This window comes from Manis javanica, chromosome X (assembly GCF_040802235.1).
Source record: "Manis javanica isolate MJ-LG chromosome X, MJ_LKY, whole genome shotgun sequence".
NCBI classification, from domain to species: domain Eukaryota; kingdom Metazoa; phylum Chordata; class Mammalia; order Pholidota; family Manidae; genus Manis; species Manis javanica.
Genome location: NC_133174.1, coordinates 107,881,716 through 107,907,762, shown reverse-complemented (window position 1 = coordinate 107,907,762; position 26,047 = coordinate 107,881,716). Strand labels below are relative to the sequence as shown.

General features: G+C 43.3%; 1 protein-coding gene across 1 annotated transcript in view; it reads right to left on the bottom strand.

Annotated features, from left to right (window-relative positions):
• Positions 1-26,047, bottom strand: part of LOC108388140 (dedicator of cytokinesis protein 11-like) — a 135,527-nt gene that overhangs the window by 38,816 nt on the left and 70,664 nt on the right. Inside the window, 14 exon segments of the mRNA XM_073227563.1 lie at positions 24-93; positions 852-970; positions 8,274-8,363; positions 9,840-9,923; positions 10,433-10,554; positions 13,933-14,056; positions 15,159-15,251; positions 16,889-16,954; positions 17,046-17,230; positions 20,472-20,484; positions 20,486-20,549; positions 20,752-20,874; positions 23,346-23,428; positions 24,888-25,010. Coding sequence (XP_073083664.1) covers positions 24-93; positions 852-970; positions 8,274-8,363; positions 9,840-9,923; positions 10,433-10,554; positions 13,933-14,056; positions 15,159-15,251; positions 16,889-16,954; positions 17,046-17,230; positions 20,472-20,484; positions 20,486-20,549; positions 20,752-20,874; positions 23,346-23,428; positions 24,888-25,010 — 1,359 coding nt within the window.

Sequence of the window (26,047 nt, the reverse complement as noted above, 5' to 3'; positions counted from 1 at the left end):
AAGAACACACTTACTCCACAAACCTTTATGAAGGATCTTAAATAACTATCCAAGCCTTCTTCGTGGCACTTAGAGACAATATGTAAGAGAACCCTGAAACAACATTCACAAAAGTTAACAACTGTGTCAGGCTAACAACTAATTACCATAATTTGATTGTTAGATACGACCATCATGTCTAGCTCTAGAAATACCTAATACTGCCTGAATAATTAAGAGTGAGGTGGAGGTGACGGCAAAAGACGTAATGTTAGACGCTGGGTCTAACAAAGATCTCGGCGTCTAACATGCACAGGGCCTTGTGAAACATTCCTTGGTACAAAAGACAGCATATCTTTTATTTTAGCAACCAGGATGGTTCATCTCCTCTCTGAATCTCTGTGTACACGTAAAGTATGGTCATAGCAACTATGTAGTTAAAGAGCTCAAATGACTGAAAAAACTTCTAGTGGACAACACGGGTCTAGGGCTATGGTTCTCAAACGCTGCTGCGTTATGGAATCACCCAGAAAACTTAAAAGAAAAATACTAGCACTGAGTTCTGTCCTCAGAGATTCTGGCTTAGTTGGTAAGAAGAATGGTCTGGGCATGGACATTTCTGAAGGCTCTGCAGGGTGATTCAAACACGCAGCAACGTTTTACAACCCCTGGTCAAAGTTTATCCTACGGCTTCTGGCACCACCTAACCCTGGGGATACAGAAGTGCCCCAGTCTGAGAAGCACCAAGTCAGAAAAAACTGATATTGGATTTCTGATGTTTGGGTTTCTCATTTGGAAGATAGATTTATATTTCAAATGAAGAAATGCAAAAAGAAACAAAAGTTGCCTCTTTGTATGGTCCCGAAACTCACATGGTACAGTTGATAGGAACGTCATCTTCAGGGGTCATATTTGTGAGAACTCGGAAGAGTTGCATAAGAATTACAGGTAGAAATTGTATCATGACCTGGATCTCCATGGCATGCAAACACTAAAACGAGTCATTATTAGTTATGGAAACAAAACAGAGATATGATATAACTTGCACATGTGAAAAAACAAAACCTTAAGTAATGAGAAATACATTCACTAGAATATTCACACTTAAATGTGAGCTTCATGGGATACAGGACTCTGTTCATTACCCACATATCTATTTTGGCACTCAGATTTTGCTAGCTTACTTATTAAGTACTTTACTGGAGATAACCAGGGTAACTGGCATAAACGGGTTTTGGAATGAAAACAACCGACTCTTGGTAAACCAACACCCCACTGGGGTGGGGAGCAGATGTGTTTGCAGGCACTGGAGATGGGCCTGCTAGGCCCCAGCAGGCAGGGTGTTTTACAGAGGAATGCTAATCTGATGACAAGTTAGGTGGGACTCAGTAAAGTGTGTTTCCACAGTAATTCGCTTCACACTGGCATCATCTGCAAAACTGAGGCCGTTCTGCTTCCCAGCACCCTCGTGATACATTTCTTCAAAGTACTAACACTCTGTTCTCTAGTGACAGGTGCGTCATCAGAAACAAGAATTGTGCTGCTATAAACAGAGATGATACAAGCAGCAAAATTTGAAAAGCTTTTTCCTTCTTCTTCCCTTCTCTCCACATTCATTCTTTCGTTCATTCATGTCATCAACCAACCAACCGGAAAAATGAAAACCAATCTCACCAGCCACCTTCCGCATCCAGTCAATATTCCCACTATGGGAAACGGCACACATGGATGAGACATGTCTCTGCACCTCAGGAGCTCAGTACTTCTCCTTCACAGTCTCCCCCTTACTTTTTGTTCCATCTTTCCACCTTACTCTCACCATCACTTTTCAGGCCACTATCACCTATAGCTGAGTCATCTCAACAGTGAGCTCTTAGATCTCTGCGCACCTTCTCTTCAACCAGATGCATAAGGCAAGATACCGTGCTCAAGGAACCCACGGTCTACTCTTCCGCTTGTTCCTTCCCTTTGTCTCCTCTTCCATCCTTAGTGCCATCACACTTTTTTCAAAACCCTCTCACCTGTGGCCAAGATAGTAATTTCCTAGTAGGCCTCTGTACAGTTTCACTTTATTCCCAGTACATCCAACTCTCACTTCCAAGTTAATCTTCCTCAAACTTGGGTACATCAGACCACCTCCCGCCAACATTTTCTGATGCCTCCCTCCCCATTACCTAGGGGCTACTTTGCTTCCCACAGGACACCTGCCAATGCCTGGAGACGTTACGGATTGTCACAACTGGGGGATGCTCCTGACATCTAGTGGGTAGAGGCTAGTGGTACTGCAAAACATCCTACGGTGCCCAGGACAGCAACTTACAACACAGAACTAACCTGCCAAAAAGGTCCACCATGCCAAGGTTGAGAGAGTCTGATCTAGGATATTTGCTTCAAGTTACTTAGGGCCTAACTTAACGTCTTTAGCCTTAATAATCATCCTTCACAAGGCCAAACTGGTGTCTTGACTGCTCCTTGAATATACCACATGCATTCCTACCTTTGCACATTTGTTCAGAGTTTTTAGCCAAACTGTAGCCACCCTTCAAAGTCAAGTTCAAACTCCCACTTCAGTGAAGCCATTCATTCACGCACTCAGCAAAGGCATGCTGAGTGAACTTCCAAGTGCCAAGCACGTCCCCAAAAAGCAAGGTCCTTACCATCAAGCAGTTCAGTCTGGGCGGGGGGAAAGAACATGGAGCTGAATCGTTGCAATACAAGTAATCAACAGTACAAGAGTGGTGTGCACAAAATGCACAAACGAAGGAGCAACTGAGTCTGCAAGTGGGCAGGGAACATCCAGTCAGGCTTCAGAGGGGACGAAGACTGAAGGATAAGTATAGCGTTAACATCAGGTAGGAAGGAGAGATGGGCATTCCACGCAGAACTGGTCTCCCTGCACCAGTATAGCTCCTCTGTCATTTATTCTCAACACAGCAGCCAGCATATTCTTTTGGAATGGCAAGCCAGATAATGCCATGTCCCTATTATTAAAAACAAAATGAACTGCCATGAACAAAGAGCTGCCGAGGGCTTCCCATGCCTACAAGTACCTGGCCCGTATCTCCGAACTCATCTCAGGCCATCCCCCGACCCTCACTGTGCTCTGGCTACACTGTGTTCTCTTTTTTCCTGTCCTTCAAACATGCCATCACAAGGTTTACACCTGCTGCAATATGTGGTTATCCTTTTACACAACTGTATTACCTATGGTGTCTTCCCCTCATCAGGTTCTTTTCAGCTTGAAATGTCATCTTCTTAGACAGGCCTTCCCTGACAACTCCATCTGGAGTGCGCTCCTGTCATGCTGAATCCCATTAATGTGTTCTATTTTCTTCACACCATTCATCGCAATCTAAAACGACTCCCTTATCGTCTGTCTACCCCAACTAGACCAGGTAGGTTGTCTGAATTTTTCCCCAGTATATTCCTAGTACCCTGTACCACATCCGGCCCACAGTAAGTACTCTGTAAGTATTTGGTGAATGACAATCCAAACGAATAAAATAAGGAACCAAAGCAGAATGTCAAGATGGAAGGCCACGAGTCTCAGTGGTTCCTCAGTTCCCTGAACCCTTAGCACTTACAACCCGGATCAAGCACTTGACACTGAGTCACATATTGCTTTGGACTATCATTTGTACTGCTGATTTATACTGTCATTTGACCTATCTCTGTCTCTCCAAGTGGTTGTAAGATCCCTGTGGGCAATGACCCTAAGTTATTCCTCTCTGCAAGCCCCACAGCATCTAGGAAAATAATACATAATAGGAGCTCAACAAACGGATGTTCATGAAATATGTCATTCACAGGGACAAGAGATAGACGGCAAGTTTGGAAGAAAAAACATGGGACTAGGAGTCAAGAGACACCTATCAGAGCCTTGGCTCAGCTCTGATACTAGACAGCTGAATGACCACAGGCAAGTAACCTCTACTTAGGTGTCACTTTCCTCATCTGTTAAAAGAACAAAAAGTCTTAAGAATCCCCTTCAGCTCTAACATCCCACACAGGAGTTTGGCTCTGTCTATAATCACATGACATGTCACTGACTGTCACTAGAGGGCAAGCACAGGTCACGTAAAGATCAGAAATTCCACACCCTTAAAAATGCAAATGACATCAAGACAATTTGGTACCCGCACAAGAACAGTGGAACGGAATAGAGAGGCCAGACATTAACCTAAGCGTATATGCTCAATTAATATACGATAAAGGAGCCATGGACATACAGTGGGGAAATGACAGCCTCTTCAACAGCTGGCGTTGGCAAAACTGGACAGCTACGTGCAAGAGAATGAAACTGGATCACTGTCTAACCCCATACACAAAAGTAAACTCAAAATGGATCAAAGACCTGAATGTACGTCGTGAAATCATAAAACTCTTAGGAAAACATAGGCAAAAATCTCTTGAATATAAACATGAGCAACTTCTTCCTGAACATATCTCCCCGGGCAAGGGAAACAGAAGCAAAAATGAACCAGTTGGGACTATATTCAAACTAAAAACTTCTGTACAGCAAAGGACACCATCAGTGGAACAAAAAGACATCCTACAGTATGGGAGAAGCATTCCACAGAGAACTGGTCCCCCTGCACCTATCAGGGGTTGACATCCAAAATATATAAAGGGCTCACGCACCTCAACAAACAAAAAGCAAATAATCCAATTAAAAAAATGGGCAGAGGATTGGAACAGACACTTCTCCAAAGAAGAAATTCAGATGGCCAACCGGCACATGAAAAGATGCTCCACATCGCTAATCATCAGAGAAATGCAAATTAAAACCACAATGAGATGTCACCTCACACCAGTTAGGATGGCCAACATCCAACAGACAAAGAACAACAAATGCTGGTGAGGATGCGGAGAAAGGGGAACCCTCCTACAACTGCCGGTGGGAATGTAAATTAGTTCAACCATTGTGGTTAGCAATATGGAGGTTCCTCAAAACACTGAAAATAGAAATACCATTTGACCCAGGAATCCCACTCCTAGGAATTTACCCAAAGCATACAAGTTCTCAGATTCAAAAAGACATATGGACCCCTATGTTTATCGCAGCACTATTTACAATAGCCAAGATAGGGAAGCAACCTAAGTGTCCATCAGTAGATGAATGGATAAAGAAGAGGTGGGACATACACACAATGGAATATTACTCAGCCGTAAGAAGAAAACAAACCCTACCATCTGCAACAACATGGATGGAGCTAGAGGGTATTATGCTCAGTGAAATAAGCCACGCGGAGAAAGACAAGTGTCAAATGATTTCACTCATCTGTGGAGTATAAGAACAAAGAAAGAACTGAAGGAACAAAACAGCAGCAGACTCACAGAACCAAAGAAAGGACTAACAGTCACCAAAGGGAAAGGGACTGGGGAGGATGGATGGGAAGGGAGGGGGATAAGGGGGAAAAGGGGGCATTACGATGAGCACACATAATGTAGGTGGGGGGCCACGGGGAAGGCAGTATAGCACAGAGAAGACAAGTAGTGACTCTCTAGTATCTTACTACGCTGATGGACAGTGACTAATGGGGTATGTGGTGGGGACTTGATAATGGGGGAGTCCAGTAACCATAATGTTGCTCGCATGATTGTATATTAATGACACCATATTAAAAAAATGCAAATGCCTTTTTTTCTTCCATTTTTAAAATATAATCACATGACTAAATCACATGCAAAAGAGAAATGAAATGAGTGTATGAAAATGATGTTCTGTTCCATCCCATTCTGTTAAAACTTTTATAAGGCTTCCCCACTGGAAGAAAAAGCCAAAGATCTTAAGAGACTAAGCATTCATACACAGAGCTGGAGTTGCAGACACTACCCAAAGGAAGGATTTCAAAGTTAGATGACTATTATACTTCTAAATGATCATTAAGGATAATAGCAGCCACCATTCATCAACTATCTCCCTGCTTCCACCCTTCCAAGAGTGTATTTTCAATATGGCGGGCAGAATGACACTTAAAAAGTAAAATCACATCATGTCACTCTGTTCAAAGCCCTGCAAAGCTGCCCATCTCACTGAGGGTTCAAGTCAAACTCCCCATTATGGCCTCTGAGGCCTTACCCAACCAGCTTCCCAGCTCCCTCCTAAATGTCATATCCTATCACTGCCTATGCCAGCCACACTGGAATTCCTGTTGTCCCTTCAACACATCAAGCACATACCTCAGGGCCTTTGTATTTGCTGTTCCCATCTCTCCCCTAGAAGTCCACATAGCTGGTGCCCTCATTTCCTTTAGGCCTCTGTCAAATGTCACTTTACCAGAGATCTTTTCCAACCCTTTCTCTAAAACAAGGACCCCTTACTCTCCTTATTCTTCTTCACTGTGTTTTTGTTTTCCTTTCTCCTTTGGAGAAGGGGTGTTTTTTTTTTTTTCCTACAACTTTTATTACACGGACTTTGGCCAATTTCTACCATTTCTCTTTCGCATGCTCCATTTTTCTGTCTTCATGTCTTGATCTTTTGTAAAATTAAGGTATAATTGAAAATACAGTCTTACGTAGGTTTCATATGAAAAACATGTGGTTACTACATTCACCCTTATTATCGAGTCTCCCCCCATACCCCATTGCAGTCACGGTCCACCAGTGTAGTAAGGATGCCACAGAGTCCCTATCTGTCTTACCTGAGCTACACTGTCTTCCCGGTGACCCCACACACACCATGTGCACCAACCATGATACCCCACAAGCCCCTTCTCCCTCCCTCCCCACCCACCCTCCCCAGCCACTTCCCTTTGGTAACTGCTAGTCCCTTCCTGGAGTCTGTGAGTCTGCTGCTGTTTTGTTCCTTCAGTTTTGCTTTGTTGTTATACCCCACAAATGAGGGAAATCACTGTTTTTGTTTCCTTTACAGCACTTATTACCACCTGACATCTCTCTCTCTCTCTCTCTCTCTCACACACACACACACACACACACACACACACACACACACACACACACACACACACACACATATGCAACTGACCCTTAAAACAACACGGGAATCTGATCTGCAATCAGAAATTCACATACGACTTTTGACTCCCCGAAAACTTCACTTCTAATAGCCTACTGCAGAAGCCTTACAGACAGCATAAAAAGCTGATTAATACAGATGTTGTATGTTATATGGATTATATACTGTATTCTCACAATCATGTAAGCTAGAGGAAAGAAACGTTTTTTTTTCCTGTCACAAAGCTTCAAAAGTTTTTCAATCATCTATTGAAAAAAGTTCACATAAGTGGACCCACGCAGTTCAAACTCGTGTTGTTCAAGCGTCCACTGTATATTCATTCGGTTTATTGTCCATCTGCCTCCACAACAAAGTTAGGTTCCTTGACCACAGGGGCATTGTTTGTTTTCTTCACTTACATTCCCAGCACTTGGAACAGTGCCTGGCCCACAGGAAGCACTCAAGAAAGTCATACAAAACGAATGAGAGCTCTACAGCAGACGCTCTACCTCACTTGAGCCTCACAACCACCCTAACAAGCTGGCAAAGTAACTTGGCCAAGGTCAATCACAGAGCTACTAAGTGCAGATCTGGGACACAAACTCAGTTTTATGGTTCCAGAACCCCTACATGTTACCTCACATTATACTACCTCTCTGAAAGAAATCAATGTTTTTATATCCTGAGAAAAACGTTAGGTAATAACATAATAGGGAGATCCCACACAAGTCAAAATTCCTCAGACTTGCCATGGTTGATCTACTAGAAGCAGCCACCACAAGAATCAGTGTCACTGCGGTCCTACGACATGCACTTCAGTCCTACCATGCTTAGGGAATAAATGGAGTCTTGGGTTTTCAATACATTTGAATTAATTACGGTGTTTCTTAAGACTCTCTCCTGATTTTTTCTCTTTGGTTGGTTGGCCCTTTCGATCGACTTTCACCCATGGACACGGGAATCACCTCACGTTTTATTCCAAGCAAAAGTGACTCTGTTTCTCCTGGCCCTTTTCTACACAGCATTCTCCACCCTTACTGGGAGGTCAGCAGGAAGTGTAAAGACCTGAAAAATCAATTTATGGAACTGAAAGGTTTTCATGAGATTTGCAAAAAACATGTTGTCGGATTCTGGCTCTAACATGTTCTTCCTAATGTAGCGACTCTGCTGTCTGCTCCTCAACAGCCACTTGATGAGAAGACACAAAGTGTTCTCTTGAGGACACACAGCCAAAAGTCTTTGTACATGTTAGTTTGATTTCTTTCCCCCACATCAAAACGTGGCAACAAAAAGACATGAGAAACAAACCTTTTGCAGAAAGCTGCTGTTCACTTACCTTTAAATATTTAATGAGCTCCCCTGGAACTTCTTTCCAGCCTGACTGAACCAGCTGGCAGTGATGGAAGAATTTGTGCACATGCAGATCCTGAAAAACAGATGGATGCAGCCCTATGCCATGTGATTCCTTACCCTCGGAACAAGGCTCTCCACCTCTCCCTCCGCTCACATCTCGCCAGCCTACCTATCCGGGTATTCTAACGCCCAGCCTCGGCAGCTGCAGCCACCGACACGTGTGTCTACATCCCCTAGTCCCCTTGACCATCACACAAAGCCAAACCAGGCCAATTCGGTATGTACCCAAGCACACCGAGTAGGCCACAATGTCTGCAAAACTAGTTACCCATTCCGTTCGCTCCTATTTTGACTAGTGTGGTCTCTGAAGTTGGGCTGCTTCTACGTTTTGACAAAATGAGCAGGAAGAGAGGTCTGCACTGACAGGTGAGGAAAAGCTGGCAGGGAGCTGCCAGAACAATAGTCTCGGTGCCCAGTCCACTGCCAGGGCACTGCACCAGCAAGCGGCCAGCTGTCCTATACGGGATCTATATACACTCACTTTGTGGACAGCTTGGACTGTGTCAGGAATTGGAATAGTGAGATTTGGCTTTGGACCTGCCTTCTCTAGTTATTATCTGTGTGAACTTGGGTAAAACAGCTAATGTGACAAAGCTTCGGCTTCTTCATGTATGATGAAATGGTGAAGTGGGCAGGGGGAGCTGAGAGCCACGCCAAGGACTGTGGACTTCATCTCCTCCAGCCATGCCTTCTCAAACTGTGCTTGAGACTTCCCACAGACATCTGACTCTAATTTCACGGATGCTGACGCTAGGAGGAAACTGTACCAGCCATCCATGATCCCCTGATAACAAGTTTCTGTGTTCAACTCCAGTCTAACCAGGAGAAAAGCATCAGACAAATTCCAACACAGGGACATCCTACAAAATGCCAGTACTCTGAAAACCTGACACGGTCATCAAAAACAATGAACACCTGAGAACTTGTCATAGCCACGGGTAGCCTAAGGACATGTGACAATTACACATAAAATGCTATCCTGGATAGAATCCTGAAACAGGAAATCAGGGCATTAAAAAGTAAGAACTAAGGAAATCTGAATAAAGTGCAGACATCAATTAATGATTATGCATCAGTTTTGGTTCATTCATTTTAACAAATGTGCCATACTAATGTAAGATGTTGATAACAGGGGAAACGAGATACAGGGTATTTGGGAACTGTCCGCACCATCCCCACAATTTCTCTGTAAATCTAAAATTATTCAAAAATAAAAATAAAATTCAGTTTTAAAAATGGCAATGAGAGCCTCCACATTCCATTCTGAGTTCTGTGGGGCTCAAATCAGTTACTGGGAATGAAAGGACCTTGTAATTTGAGAAGAATTCTAAAATTTGAGCTATTATGAGTGAGAATGATGTTATTACTAATGAGAGAGTCCCCTTCAGGCCACAACTTCTCTAAGGCTGGAGGAATCGAATGTAGTCCGTTTTAATCCAGACATATACTTGAGTATTAAAACGGACCAAATTCCAAGGATGCAACTTACTTGAGTGTAAATGGTAGACTCTAGGTGGCTTTTAATCTTCAACAAAGGCTTTGCACCATCTACCCACTTAATATCCACATTAGACTGCTGCAAACAAAGGACAGACGTGAGTTTCTGTAACACAGCAATGGACAGACAAGAAATACGTGGCACCTTTATGCATTTCAACATTGTTTTTCAGAATCAAATGGGTCAGCTTCACACAGGGAATTATTGGAGAAAATAACCTGCCTTTACAATAAATGTATCACTAAGTCATTTTGAATTTCCAATTCTTTGCAGGCTGATAACTTTTAAAAACAGTAAAAATGAATTACTAACTAAATGAAATCTTTTAAATGATGCACAGAATCTAAGTCCCAGTTTTTAAAGTTGTTATATGAGAACCAACAGACATGAGGTTTCCTGGTCAAACGTTACAAAGGTTCCTAAACACTCATTTCCCCATGTTAGCTTTGTGGTGGACCAGCATCAGCCCTCAGACCACACTCTGAGCAGTGATCAACTAGACAAAACTATCAACCAGACCAACAGACTGCTACTCTTTAAATATTTCACCACGATTACTTCAACAAATGCAGATACTTCCCTACCCTTCTTGATTCGCCATCATTCAGATTCAAGTAGCCCGGGGGAAGATTGGCTGAAACTGGCAGCTGCTGCTCAAATGTGATGATTCTACCGTCCTTCAGCAAAGGGAACCAGGCAAAGCCGACTGCCAAGAAAATAATCAGCCATGAGAAGTGAAACTGCAAAAGCAAGTAGCTGCACAAACGCCCGACTTCGGGGACCCGGGCAGGCTGGTGATGTTTCTGAGGCTCTGTTTGTGGGAGTCCAGGTGTGGAGCATGAGTACCAGGGAAGTAACATTACTGAGAGACCAAAGTAAGATAATATGTGAAAGAAACACTGTAGAATTTTTAAAGTGCACGAATATCATTACCTTTACGCGTTGGGGGATTAATTTTTGGTAGACTTAAAGAGTCTCACTTAGGAGGACAGAGTTGCATATCGGAGACAATTTCAGACAGCCATCACCATGTTCCAAAGTTTCTTACTGCAGCCCTAAGGTAAGGGACTGTGGAAAATTAAGGCCACAAGTCAAGGTTACATTCCCTATTTATACTAGGCAGTATTTAGTTGGGCAGTTTCCCTTGCCCAACAGAAGGGAGAAGTGTAGGAGGAGAGCGCAGCCAAGGCATAGTGTCTACAACTTGAATCCAGAGAGATTTCCCCCAGTTTCTACACTTCGTAACAGTTCTTCCCAAAAGAGCCTCTTAGCTCTCTATTGGAACACTCATCATGTTCTAGCTAAAAAAGCCAGAGCCACCTGGGTTGCTCAGGTTGAGAAGTGTCAGTATTCCCATTATAGAGATTACTCTGGGCTTCAAGTGTTTACAGCTCTGCTGAAAAAAGGCTTGTTCTGGACTGAGTTTTGGCATATGAGAGAGGGTGTTGGCTAGAGAGCACTTTTTAAAGCCATTGCTTTCTGACTCTGTAAAATTCTTTGTGTGAGTGAGTGAGTGAGTGAGTGAGTGAGTGAGTGAGTGAGTGAGTGTGTGTGTGTGTGTGTGTGTGTGTGTGTGTGTTTACACTGTGAACACAGAAGTCAACACAAATCTGGTTAGAATGTTTTCATTCACGTGTGTAATTTGGCAAATGCTTTAATTCTTAGAGGAAGACTAACATGTTGCTTTCTTTAAGTAGAATAAATGGCTTTCTCAGACTCTGAAACATGCCTGAAGGGCATCTTCACTAGCACAACTTCAGAAACGGTTTACCCAGGACTCTTCTTTTATAAAAAGCAGAGGGAAGTAACACGAGCAGAAGAACCATTCACAAGGACTCTGTCAGAGCAGTTATACTGAAAATTAGACAAATGACAAAAGGTTTCCACTCCAGAAAATAGGAAAATGTATTTCTTATTCTTAGGCAACACTTTTCCTCACAGAAACTTTTATCAGATACCATACAATTTATCTATTTAAAGCATGCAGTTCAATGGTTTTTAGTATATTCACAAAGCTGTGCATCCATTGCCTCTAATTCCAGAACTTTTATCACCCCAAAAAGAAACCCCATACCCCTTTTTCCCCTTTCCTCCTGTCCCCAACAACCACTGATCGACTATCTGTCTCTATGGACTTGCTTAGGCAACATTATTGCCCTGTGAATTAATCAGAGCATGGCCAGAGGTGACTCTCAGTCAAAACTCACACAGACCACTTGGAAGCTGCAGTAGTACAGTGTCAAGTGCATGCCATCTGGCGCAAAGGTGTGAGGCCACTTTAAAGGCTGGACAGTTAAAAGTGATGAGGGGCAACAGAATCACCGTCTCCTGCTCCACTGAGCATCTTGCCCACTGCCTAGAATTGGCAAAAGGAAATAATAATTTGTCTTTCAGGAAGGGCACTGTCACGGTTTCACAACGTTCTGCCAGGTTTCCTCTCAACCCTCAAGGTCCCCAGCCTGAAGGAACTGCACATCCTACGGGGAGAGAGAACAGGACCACATGATCCGCAAAGGGAACTTGCCAATATTCAGCCCTGCTGCCCGCCGGGCACTCAGATGTCTCACTAGCACCTCAAAGTCAACATTAGTCGAAAACCTACCCACAATTCTGCTGCTTGGCAATTCCTTCTTCCCACTTTCAAACCTTCAGGGCCAACTTTGAATCACGTCTCTAGCGGCCAACCATTTGCCAGGTCCACTATATTCTGCCGCAATTCCTTTTTTCTCCATCCTCCGGTCTACTAACCTGGGCCTTTGAAGTCACCCCGTAAGTGACAGTCCTTCCTTCCTTTTTCCTGTTCCAATGCACCACACCCATTGTGTTGCCGCCTGCCCAGATTTTCTGCAAAATAACTCTTACTGGTGTTTATAACCCTTCAATATTTCCATATTGGTGACAGAATAAAATCAAGTCCACAGCCTGGCATTCAAGGCTTTCCACAACCTGATGCGCCTCCTTTTCAACCTTCCTCTGATGGCTCGCCTCCAGCACCCTGTGCTTCAGTCCTCTTGAACTACTTGAACTACTACGTGGCGTTCCCAGTCTGTATTCCTTTGATACTCTCTCTCCCTCTGTACAAGCTGTACCTTTAGCCTGGAATCCTCTGCCTCCTTGCCCTCAATGCATCATCAAATTCTACCCTGCCCATTAAAGCCTCATCAAAACACCATCTCCTCCTGGAAGCCTTCCCGGAGTCTCAGCCACTTGTCCCTCCGCGAGCGGGAGGAATAACTCGCTCTTCTCTGAGATCACATGGCACTACTTTCTTGATAACTACTACTTTCTATCTTGTATGACAGTTGTCTACACTGGTCTCATTTCCCTACTGGATCATACGCTCACTTAAGATGAGCTCTGTGCTGGATTCTCCACTGTGTTCTCCACAGTACCTACCATAAGGTCTTGCACATAATAAATATGCAGACATATTTGCTGAATGAACAATGAATGAATGAATGAATTTAAGACTGATCCAGGCCAGCTGGGAGCTCCATCCCAGGGCATACTGACATCTCCACAGTGGGTGTGGCGCAGTCCATGTTCGAAAGGCCTTGCACGTTCTCCTGTGCTCTCCTAAGTTTCCCACTGGTTTAGCTAAAGCCTTGCCGAATGGGGCCAGGACAGGTGCTTACTACTAAGGCTTATTCAAGTTCTTCGTTCAATCTGCTCTCTTTCTCACCAGAACCATGAGGCCCCCAACCACCCTGCCTCTGGCTCTGGGCTCACTTCCCTTCCTCAGCAGGCAGACCTGGAAAACTCTGGCTGCTGGGCCATTCTACATAAAAGGAATACCACAAACATTACATCACAATATGTGTCTCCCTCTGAGAAGGCCAGTATTGCTTTATGTTGCCTACAGAAGTCCAAGCACACTGGCGAGCATTTAGAAATGACATCTGGTTAAAATGATGATAAAGTGAACATATAACTCAGGTTTCACCAATGAAAATTTTAACTCAGAAATGTACTTTTGGGTAAGGGGTAAGAACTAGTCTGTAGTTTGATGAAAGGAGGTGACATTCTGGACAATTCCATCTCAAATAGCTGCAGAGAGAGACTTAACTATAAAGAGCACACGTACCTGGAGTTTCAACTGTGTCCTGCTTTTTGGTTGTTCCCTTCGTGCTAATTTCACAGCTTACATGGTAGAAAGTGAAAAGCACATGATGTTTTTGATGCAGGTGAATGGGAAGCTCAATTTTAACCTGAAATCACAGCAAAGATGACACAGAGGGCTTTAAAATGTCAGGCTGGACTGTTAGACCCTGAGTTCAGTTTTACTGTATTTTTTCCAATGACATTCACTTTTCTAAATGACAGGCCAAGCAGTCAGAAACAAACATCATTTGAAAGGACTCTAACTGCGTTTCCGGTCAGTTTCAGGTGGACAACGCTATTCTCCCAGCTTGTGAGGGCTGGCTTATTACTTCTCCTGGAGTGCCCAGTGGGTTCTCCGAGATTTCCACACTGCAGCAGGATTTTTCTGACACAGTGGATCAAAACCACACCCTCACAGCCCAGGGTTACCACGTAACTCAGAGTCTATGAATGCAATCCACTTAAAATGTGCTCTGAATCTGAAAGGATATTTCCCTAGGTTCCGGAGACGTGCGGAACCTGAAAGCAGTCTGCAGATTTGGATAAGCCAGATACACGCAGATGATGAGAGGCTGTGACAGAGACGTGAAGAGAGCTACTGGGAACTACATAGAGATGTGGAGATTGACAAGTAGGAAGAAGGGAGGAAAGGCAGGCACAGAGTCAGAGAGGCAGCCTGAGGAGGGACCACAGAGACTGGGAGACGTCCACTCTCCTTCGTCCGCCCAGCACTGCCCAATGGGATTCTGGTGGCCCTGCCGGGTTGCTATGTCTCTTGAAGCACTTCACGTACGGGGAGCCTGCGCACTCCCACACAGCCACAGACAGGAAGAGCTAGAAGGGCCTTCAGAATATCTCTTCCAAATTTCTTAAAGCTGAGGAAATGGGAGACTCAGACAGGGGAAGTGACATGCTCAACGTCATGGAGCCAGTTGTTGCCAAAGCTAGGGCTAGAATCCCAGGTCCAGTCTGGTGTGTTTCCTATACTGCTCTCTCACACGAGAGCCCCTTTGGTCTGTGGGCCGCTCAGTCGTCCACTGTCACCACAGGGCACCAAGCAGGCAGTGGCCCTGGGTTCTCGTATGCTGTTCTCTTGCAATAGAACATTCAGGGGTTGAAAGTGAAGAAAAATTCACGGAAATGACGTAAAAAGGAGAAAAGAAACACAACCCCAGTGTTTCACAAACGTCAAGAGTAATGTGACTTTACCTCATCGTAGAACTCTGGATTTTGGTTGTGATGCGAGACGACAGCATAAGCATTCGTGGTAAAAACAGATCCTGCAGGTTTTCCATAAATACACTGCAAAAGAAGGAAACGGTCACCACTCCCCGTGTAGGTCTTTAAACATGATGCTATGGAACCACATACAGTTAGAGGCATCTGTGAGCCTAAGGCCACGGCCAAGCCACCCGGCTCTCATCGTGAGCTTGTAAATTCCGAATCATTTACAGTCACTCCAGACATTGCCTAACTTGGTAGCACGGACGCTTCCGAATTTCAGGCCGTCGAAGAAATAATTTCAAACTAGTGGACAGGAGAGGTTGAATACAGCTAAACTCGGGAAGGGAAAACTCTCAGAGCAGGCCTGTGCAGCTGACTTCTCTCATGCTACTTGCTTTTCTTCATATGAGAGGCTCTCCCCTTCGGCCAGTTGGCAACATTTGCTCACTGCTTACTGGGCACTGATGGTAGGGCACGGTGAGGAATGAAAAACAGAAACAAACAGCAGACACATCCCTAGCCTAAAGGGATTAAAGACTGAATGTCCGCTAAGCTACAGACAAGCTTACCGTTCTCTCACTTTATGGGCCACATTTTAAAAGTCTAGGGCTTTCTGTTATACCAATAAAGTAAACGTGAGGCTTTCTATGGTTCCATGGAAAGACCCAATTTCACTTCCAGTGTGAGCTGTTCACTTCTCTAGGCCTAATAAAGCTCGAGGATGAATACAGAGTCAGCATGCCAAGGAACTAACTGAAACTCCATGAGAATGAATGCGCAGCCAACTCTCCTTAAATACGGTCATATGGGCAATTTGCAGGAACTGCTGAGAAGTAACCTAAGAATCTTTAGCATACAAAAGGGTACTGCATGGGGCAAAGAGAACAGTTACTCCCACCTCCACTGACAGGAAAATAAGAGAAAATACACCTAATTGGAGCCAGCTGATCCTTAACTTAAACTGCTCTGTGAAAAAAAATAATCTCTTCTCAAAGGTAAGGGCTATTCAACATTCCAGCCTCTTTCCCCAGGTGGTCTGAGTGGAAGACTAGCCATCCATCTGTCTGATTTAGGCTCAAGCTAGAGAAGCAGGGAGCCAGACAAATACTTCATGATGGTTAGATGTTCCCTGGCTTGCTTCTTCTCGGGCCTCTGATTAACGGTCTAAGGACCTGTAACGTGAGGGGACTGGGACATGACAGGTATGTCACGATTGCTGTATCAGACAACAGGGAAATTCTGCTTTTCATAGATCACTAAAATTCAGGTTTGGAGGCACCAATTGGCCAGTCACAAAGTGTAAGTCCTTTCTCAGATCAAAGCTGTCATGCTGTGCTTCTGTCGGCTCAAAGCCTGTTCAGGCTTCAAGGAGAAAGGAGTTTATAGGCCCCTGATGGTACCATTATAAACTGTCAGGTCACAGTCCTTGTGACTGGGCATCAGATCAATGTAAACTCAAAGTGGAGCAAAGGCAAAAATCTGGCATATGAAGAAGCTTCCCCGTTTTTAAAGCTAAATGCTCCTACTTCATTTGTTATTTCTTAATATGTAATTAATCCTCATAGTTGAAGAGTAGAAAAGACAGTATTACATCTGTCCCTTTAACACGTTTTCTTTTTGACATTTAAACAAATTAAACCTAGCAAATAAAACTACCAAGTACCAAAATCTCTCTCTCTACTAAAAATGGATGCTTATCAACATCACCAACAAACCTTCAGAGGGCCACCATCACTTTCATCTGAATCCCGGAATTCCACACAAACAGCGATGTTCCTCGCCTAAAATGATTAATTATTTAAAATGAGCCACAAAATGAGAAGGTTATAAATAACAGTTTATACCCCAAAATTTAGAGTTCACACTGTTTACCTTGGCAAATGTTTTCTGGCTATCATATTTTAATTGCAAGGGATATACATACAGATGGTTTTTGTAAATAGTAAATGGATAACAATATTTTGTCATTTCTGGAACAAACTCTTCAACCTCCACAGTAATATTTTGACAATTCTTTTCAAAAGGCTTCAGGGGCACATATGAAGAAGTAATACAATCTACAGCAGGGGAAGAAAAAAAAAAAAGAAGGCAAAGATAGTACAATGTTGCGATCATTAACATATTCCAACATTTATAAAAATACATACTGACTGTCCATCAGTACATGAATGGATAAAGAAGATGTGGTACATACACACAATGGAATATTATTCAGCCATAAGAAGAAAACAAATCCTACCATTTGCAACAACATGGATGGAGCTAGAGGGTATTATGCTCAGTGAAATAAGCCAGGCGGAGAAAGACAAGTACCAAATGATTTCACTCATACGTGGAGTATAAGAACAAAGAAAAACTGAAGGAACAAAACAGCAGCAGACTCACAGAACCCAAGAATGGACTAACAGTTACCAAAGGGAAAGGGACTGAGGAGGATGGGTGGGAAGGGAGGGATTAGGGCAGGGAAAAATAAAGGGGGCATTACGATTAGCATGTGTAATGTGGCGGGAGGCGGGGGGGGGGGGGGGGGGTGGGGGGGGGGGTGGGGGGGGGAGGGGGGGGGCGGGCGGCACATGGAGGGCTGTACAACACAGAGAAGACAGAGTAGGGATTCTGCAGCATCTTCCTACACTGATGGACAGTGACTGTAATGGGGTTTGTGGGGGGGACTTGGTGAAGGGGGGAGCCTAGTAAACATAATGTTCTTCATGTAATTGTAGATTAATGATACCAAAATAAAAAATAAAAATGCAGACACACACACACACACACACACATATATATATATATACACACACATTCTGACTGTGTTCTCAAAAAGTGATTTAGCAAACAGAAGTCTCAGTGATTGACCGGAAAGTCATACAACCACTTTAAGAACCCAAAGGGGCAACGTGGAGTAGCCTGATGCTGATTTTAGTGGAACCCTTCAAACCAGACGTGGATTGCAATTTCATTCTCAATGTAGAGGTAGAGTGATTTGCCAAATATAACACATTGTAATTTTCACAAATTTAAACTCTGCAAAGAAATCCATCACAGTTTTCCTCCTGTGGCTGCAATTTAGTTTTCACTGCAAATTTTTATTGGTATCAGGGAAATCACAGTAAATTTATGCCTCCAATTAGCTCATTGCCAGTCACTTTGAAAAAGTTAACTTGGTGCAGGTGCAAATTTTTCACCTAAGACATAATGGAAGCCTTTTGAAACGACAGATCTTATGATGTGTTACCGACGATAAACTCAATACTCCCAAACGTGAAAAACACAGAGCCTCCAAGAAGTGTCAGCAGCATGTATTGAAAAAGCCACCGTAGTCACACACAAAGCAAGATTCATATACTTAAGGGGCTCTAAGCCTGCCTGTCCTTGCTGTAGAGTAATACTGATGGAAAAAGAAGACCCGGGGGGCGGGGGGGGTGGGGGGGCGGACCTGAGGACACGGTATTTTTTTTGCTGAGTTTGGTTTTGGTTTTCTCCAAGCATCACAGCAATACTTACTTACAGTAGACTGTCTGGAGATATAAAGGCACAAAGAAACAAGTGGTTGCTCCACTTCCGAAAGATAACTACCATTACTATTTTGGCATATTTTCTCCCAGTCTTCTCTCTATGCCTGTCTTATTCAATAATATTAAAAAATCCTACTGTATTTATAGAACTTCATCCTGGGTGTTTTTGGCATTTCATCTGATGTCTTGTGCCACAAGCTCCTTAGAAACATCGTTTCTCATGGCTGCACAAAGTTTCACAGTGTAGGTGTCCTGTAACTACCTTAACCACAGTGACAGTGTTGAACTCTGGTTGTTTCCAATTTTCCCTCGTTACAATAACACTGTACCGAGTATCTTGATACATATACTCCTGTTTACATTTCAAGCTATTTCATTAAGACAAGGTAACCATTGTATTCTTAGATGTTTTAAAATGTAAATTGGTACCACACCCCTGCTTAGTCTTTTAGTGACTTCTCATTGCCCTGGATTAAAATCCAATCTCTTAAGGCATGTCTACGGTCTACACAATTCTCTACATGACATGATCCTTCCTACTTCTTCTCCTATCTCCATTGTTCCCAACACTCACTAAACTAGAGCCTCGCTGGCTTCCTTTCTGTTCATATAAACCAAGCTTGTTCCCACCTTAAGGTCTTCCTCAGTCTGGAACATATAGTCCCAACCACCACATGCTATTTTCCTTCTCCCCCTCAGTTTCTGAGCTGAAGAGAGGCCTTGGCGCTTCCTTGGCCACCCTTTTAAATGCAGCTCACCCCAAACAAAACCTGAAATTACTCGTTTGTTTTCTTGTTTATTGTCTGCCACTCCTGCTAGACTTTAACCTCTGCAATTTTAAAGCACCCAGTAGGTATTCAAGAAATGCTTACTCGATAAATGCTTATTCACTGAATGGATGGACAGACAGAATCTCAGAACTGGAACACCTTAGTTATGAACATCTATGGATATCTACTGCCAAAATGTACTCCTACTCGTGATAGGTGACGGTGGCTGGCCAAAACCTAGCCAGCATTAGACAGCTTCACTTTGAACATTTTTGCAATTTGACAGATGAGCAAAAACCAGCTTGCTGTTTTCATTGGCATTAGTGGCATTATTATTGAGATTTGCATTTTCCAAATACGTATTAACCCCTTCATGTTTATTTTCTGCAACGTGTCTTGTGTGTATTTTTCTCCTGGGATCTTAGAGTTTTGTCTTTAGACAAGAAAAGAAATTCTCCCTCCTTTCCTTTCTTGATCCGCTTAGCTGATGAAACTAAGACAAGGCAAAAGGCTGCAGAAACTGACTGGGAAACACTCACATCATACATATGAAACGGTATCTGGTAACATCAACTTAATTCATGTGCTCATCTGTACTATTCACCATGTATACTGGGTTGAATAGTATCCCCCACCCACCCACCGCCCACCCACCCACCGACAACACACACAAAATTCATGTCCACTGGAACCTCAGAATGTGACTTTATTGGAAGTAGGGTAAGTAGTTAGGATTAGGTCACACCATATTTAGGGTAGGCCCAAAATCCAGTGACTGGTGATTGAGAGCTTTCAGAGGGAGCATAGCCCTGTGGACACCTGATTTTGACTTCAAGCCTACAGAACCATGAGAGAGTACACTTCCACCATCATAAGCCACCCCAGTCTATAATACTTTCTTACAACAGCCCTAAAAATTCAATACACCGTGTAAAACTTCATAAAGTTACCGAAAAGATAAAAACCTGAGATTCAAACATGCCCGTAAGGCTTACTTGCAATGCATGAATCCTTACTTGATAAATCCACAAGGAACACACTCTACTGTGATGTTCAGCTGCCCAGGAATAATCTGCAGTTTGGTCTTCTCTGGCCTAGGTGCAAAATAAGAGTATTTTACAGTTACAGCTATGATTACTAAATGCACTGGTTACTCTCTCACCAAACTTCCAAAGGCCTCCAAATCCAACTGCCCCAAAGCATTCGGTTTCTCCCATATATGACCCACGTTCATCATTTTAGTAGATTATAATTCATCTATTACGTTGACTTACTGCAGTAACTCCACACACTTACTTCTTGTATTCTGAGAGCAACTTGAGAATGTCCTCATTTGAAAGCTTGCTACTGTCTTGTTTATAAAAAGGAGAAAATCTCCCATCCAGATCCAGTGAGCCTTGAGTATCTTTGAAAATGGGTCTAAAACAGCAAGAGAAGAGGGTTTTTTTTTTTTTCTTAATACTAAAGTACTGACAATTTAACACACAAGATTAGTCCTGGGAGGATAAAATGGTGAAACTTTGGAAACTAGGTTGGCACTTCTCACGAAGGTAAGCATACACATCCCCTCTGATCCTGCAATTCTACTCGTAGGCATGTTTCCACATTAATGTTCGGGGCAGATTTATTTGTTATAGCCCCAAACTGCAAACAACTCAGCTATTCATCAACAGTGAATGTATAAACCAATGGTATAGGCATACAACAGAATACTACTCAAAATGAATGACTGACACATACAGCAATACAGACGAATCTCGAAAATGGACTGAGCACAAGAAACCAAATGCGAGAGCGCATGCTGCGCGATTCCATGTGCGTCAAGGTCTGTAACAGATCAAAGTCATCTTCAGTGGTAACAAGGAGACTGGCAGTGGCTGTCCGGGTAGGGGTCAGGAGAGCCGAGTAGTCAGGGGCAGGAGGAAACTTTCTGGAGTGAGAGGCATGTTCTGTATCTGGGCTGGGATGGTAGTTACATGACTATAGACGTTTGTGAAAATTCATCAAATCAGTCATATAAAACATGTGCATTCTAATCAAAGGTAAAATATATCTCAACAAAAGTTCACTGAAGTTAAATGAGATCTTTAAGATCAATTTACACAGAGTCTGCAGTATTTTATGTGGAGTTTCCGACGTGAATTTGAATGATTCTCTCCCCCTCCCCTCCTCCCATTTTCAAGCAGCTATTTTACTGCTAAAATAGGAAGTAATGTGTAAGCACCTAACACAATGGAAGCAGCTACAGCCAGAAACGCAGTTCTCCCAGGCAAGCTTCTTACAGTGGTTACACATTAACCATTCCTACTTCTGAGCATACCTCTTTCATTTTCAGTAACCAGGTTTGCGAGACAACTTTTAAATATCCCAGCCAGGCCTTCGCAGAGTGAGTTCCTGCTACTGGTGATACCCAAAACAATTTAGGAAGGAAGAGACGGCTTCATTCCTCATCTGAACTGGGTATCAAAGTACCTTAATAAGGTACACATTCAAGTACTTAGACCCCTGCCTTGTACAGAATTAGCACGTAAGAGCAGTAAATAATAACAAACCGTGGCAGCAACTGACTTTCCAGGCTGGAGCATCACTAAGTTTGCTGGTATCTGTAAGCTATGGTTCACCTTCTACAATGCCAAAACATATCAACCTCTGCTACTCTTTGCCAATTCACCTCACCTTTTTATCAGCCTGCAAAACAAGGACAACGTGCCTTTTCTCATCTACCAACATACAATGCATGTTGAGAACTTCCAAAAAATGAAAATGACAGAAGAGCTAATTAACTTGCAATCTCCCTGCCTTATGCTACTCCCCAACACCCATTGAACATAACTGATTGAATTCCCCAGAACGTGATGCCCTTTCCCCAGAAGTTCCAGTGAGCTAGCTGTACAGGCCTTGCCACAAACAAGCCAGTGAACCTGTATTTCAAGGGGGCATAATAAGCAAGAAACACACTTTAAGTTATCACTCTGTGTTGACTGGCAAGACTTGGGGGAAAAAAATAATGTAACCTAAGGGATGTGGTGGATAACACGTCACCAGGAAGGAAGAGAGTCTACTAATTGTACACTTGCACTTAACAACAGCATTCTTGGCCTTCTAGTTTTTCATACATTTTCCAGAATCATTCTAGGATGGGTTTTCGAAGCGTAAACCAGGCCGACTCTGAAACAGTGGGCACACTGCACATAATTCACTAGGAGTTTCTGGTTTTCTGGAAAAAACTTCCATCACTTCAGCAAATAAGCTCTGCTTTAAAATGCAATAAAAATACGTGGTGTCAGCCCAATCAGTAACCCAACCCAAAGACAATTTCCCTGAAGCAAGACACGAAGAAATGAAGAGGGTCTTTGATGCACAGCACGCTCTGAGAGAAAGAACCCTTATACCCTGTTGGGGACTGAACGCTTCTGGCCCCCACCACCAAAGTTCCTACGTTGAAATCGAATCCCCAAGGGGATGGTACTAAGAGGTGGGGCCTTTGGGGGGTGCTTAGTTTGTGAGAGTGGAACCCTCACACGTGAGATGAGTGCCCTTTTAGGAGGCCAGAGAGCTAGCTCACTTCCTTCTCACCAAGCAAGGACACAAGAAGCCAGCTATCTGAAACCTGGAACAGAGTCCTCACCGAACCCGACTGTGCTGGCACCTTGATCTCTGACTTCCAGCCTCCAGATTTGTGAAAAATAAATGTTTGTTGTCTAAGCCACCCAGTGTACTACAGTTTGTTACAGCAGCCCGAACAGACTGCTATCATAGGCACCCCCCAAGTGTCCCGTGGCATAACTGGCTTGTCGGAAACAGACTGCTGAATGCTGCTGGCAAGGACAACAGCCCTCAATTCCACCTATGAGTGTGAGCAGAAGAGTCAGGATTATATCTATACAAACCTGGCAGCCCAAGCAAAGGGCATTCTGTATTGTCCAAGGCGGCTACACACTTGCTTAGCTGTCCTGTACACCTTCTGGGCTGTCTAGGGTCAGAAAAGAAGAACATTTGCTTATAGATGTTCAAACTACCAGGGACTCACCCAGAAAAATTAATTCCCCACCTTACTGATAGGCAACGTCAAAATCTAGAAAAACAAAAGAGAGACAGCTACAAGTAAAACACAGTATGCATCAGTTACCCACTTCCCAAGCACAAAGTGTTTCTTGAAGGTTTTGTGTTTTTCATCAACAGAGCCTTCATCAAGATACCAGGAAGCAGACAAAACAGATGTAGGGCACACTTCATACCAAAGACCTCTACTGGGAAAATGTTAAGCTGTTTTAACGTGTATTTCCTTTCATCCATGAGAAAACAGACACGCATCATTCTTGGGAGAAGTTTGCTGTAGATACAGCTGACCTTTTTTACGCCCAAGATAAAAGCCAAATGACCAAGAGTCAATGCAGTGAGTTTAGTGTGGGCAAGAGCTGCTGTCTGAGCAGGCACGGACAAGTGCCAAAGGAGATTAACCGCCTATAGAGTCTAAACAGGCTGTGAAATGCTGCTGGATGCGTATCCCTAGGGACACACAATACTAGAGGCTTTTATCTATATTGTTGAGACTGTTTTCTCCCCCAAAAGTAGTCACGTGTCTCCCCAGCATCTTCCACTTCATAAACACTATTTGGATACACAGCCAAATGCCACGTACAACAGACTGACTCTTCCTAAGACTCAGCAGCTGGAGAGCTGCTAATGAACTGTGCCAGGAGCGCTGTCCCTCTCCGGGCCTCAGTCTACCCATTTATAAAATGAGAGGAGAGGATTAGATCAATCGTTCCCAAAAGTTCGGGTTTCCTGACCCAGAAATTTGGATGATCATTCAGGTTGCTGACTCTTAAGGGTTGCCCTTTGAAGAAGACATTATAGACAGGAAAAGAATCCCTATTATTGAATATGCCAGCGCTTTGTGAGCGACAGGTGTAACGCTGAGAAAGTAGGAAGGACAGAAATCGCAGAATGAGGGATCACCCTTTGAACTGGATACACTGAGCTTCATGATCGTTCACTATCTTCTCTTTTCTCATTTTATCACAGGAGTACATCTGAGTACAGACCGGCATTTGGGAACTACAGGACTGAGTCATCTTTTCTCTTCCAGCTCTGACATTCTAGGGCTTGTACGTAGGGCTGGGAGTAAAGAGAGGGGCTATTGCCAAGGATACGGTGTCAACGAGCAGATGTCGCCTAAAAGCCTTTAGCTCTTATTTTGATAAGCCGGCAGAAATCAAAATGTCATGTAAACAGAACATAAACGAGAAGGGGAAGAAAAGACATACCCAAGCTTCAGCATGCATACTAGCAGAGTATACAGTATTTCCAGAATATGCTGCATGCTGAGTAAGTTTGTTTAAAAAGGTTATTGACAATACCATTTAAATATCAGGGAGAGACAAATTCCTTATTAAGCTGAAATGTTCACAAACGATCTTCATAAATACCTTTGCTGGGTCTGAATTTTTGATGTAGGGCTCTGCACAGTGTGTAATGTTTCCCTGGAGCACCTTTTCAATTCTTGCAACTAGGAAAATTTCAGGATGTGGATTTGTCACTGAGAAAATTCCCTGGAAAACAAATCCTTCCATTATTTAGCCTTTTCTTTGTCACATCATGATACAGTTGTTTGGTTTATGATTCCTGGTAGCATGTTTAGCATAGAATGCTGATAATTCAACACAGGATCATGTCCCAAGACCCTGGAATTAGACAGCATTTTCTTTCATGCAGTTTTCAAAGCTCCTGATGTTCCTTTTCAAAGTGGATTTTCTATTTGGTCACCAGCTTCAGATCTATGAGTCCCCAAATGCAGCTGTCACCATTGCTGCTTAGCCTCTCGCATTTGGCTGTGTTTGCAGGGTGCATGCATTCTTAGACCTAATTAATGTAATGCGCACTGTTTGGCTCAATTGGCATGTGGGAAAACAGAGTGCACTGCTCAGGTGGAACGGGATATGTATTTTTTAAATGTAGCTGCAGGAAACTCCAGAGCAATTCACTCACATTCAGTTAATACTAATGGTAGCTAAGAAGGAAGAAAATACTTTACTGCTCTGCATAACATAAAAACTAAGTCATCCCTATAGGAAATACTCCTTCGTTTTCTGTAAAAGCCCTGACGCTTTCAATGGAAAAGTAGGGGAGACAAAGGACTGAAAGCTCACTTTGTTCCCACACACTTTATTTCAGGGTACCGATTTAGACACAACCCAAGTCACGGGAGTTTTTTTCTGAATGCCTACAGGACCACCGTGTCATCAGCCCCTGTCCAGTTCAGCTCCTCCCCAATAGTCTGTTAGTTGGTTCTATCTGTTGTTTAAAGGAGCTCCCCACATATGAATTCAAGTGGAAAAATCCATCATTGGGACTCTACCAAGTTTTGTTTTTCTACTTGGTGTAGTACCAATTGTGTTGAGATAGTACATGCCGGTTTTCAAAGCATTTCAGACACATTATCTCGTCTGTTCCGGATAGAAGCCTCTGAAGGAGACAGGAAGGAATTGCATGGATTAAATCAAGTAATGTCCATGAGGTACCTGGATATTACCGGAGTGGCCCGAAGCATCTCAAGGTCACGGAACTCGATTTCCGGTACTGTGAGGTG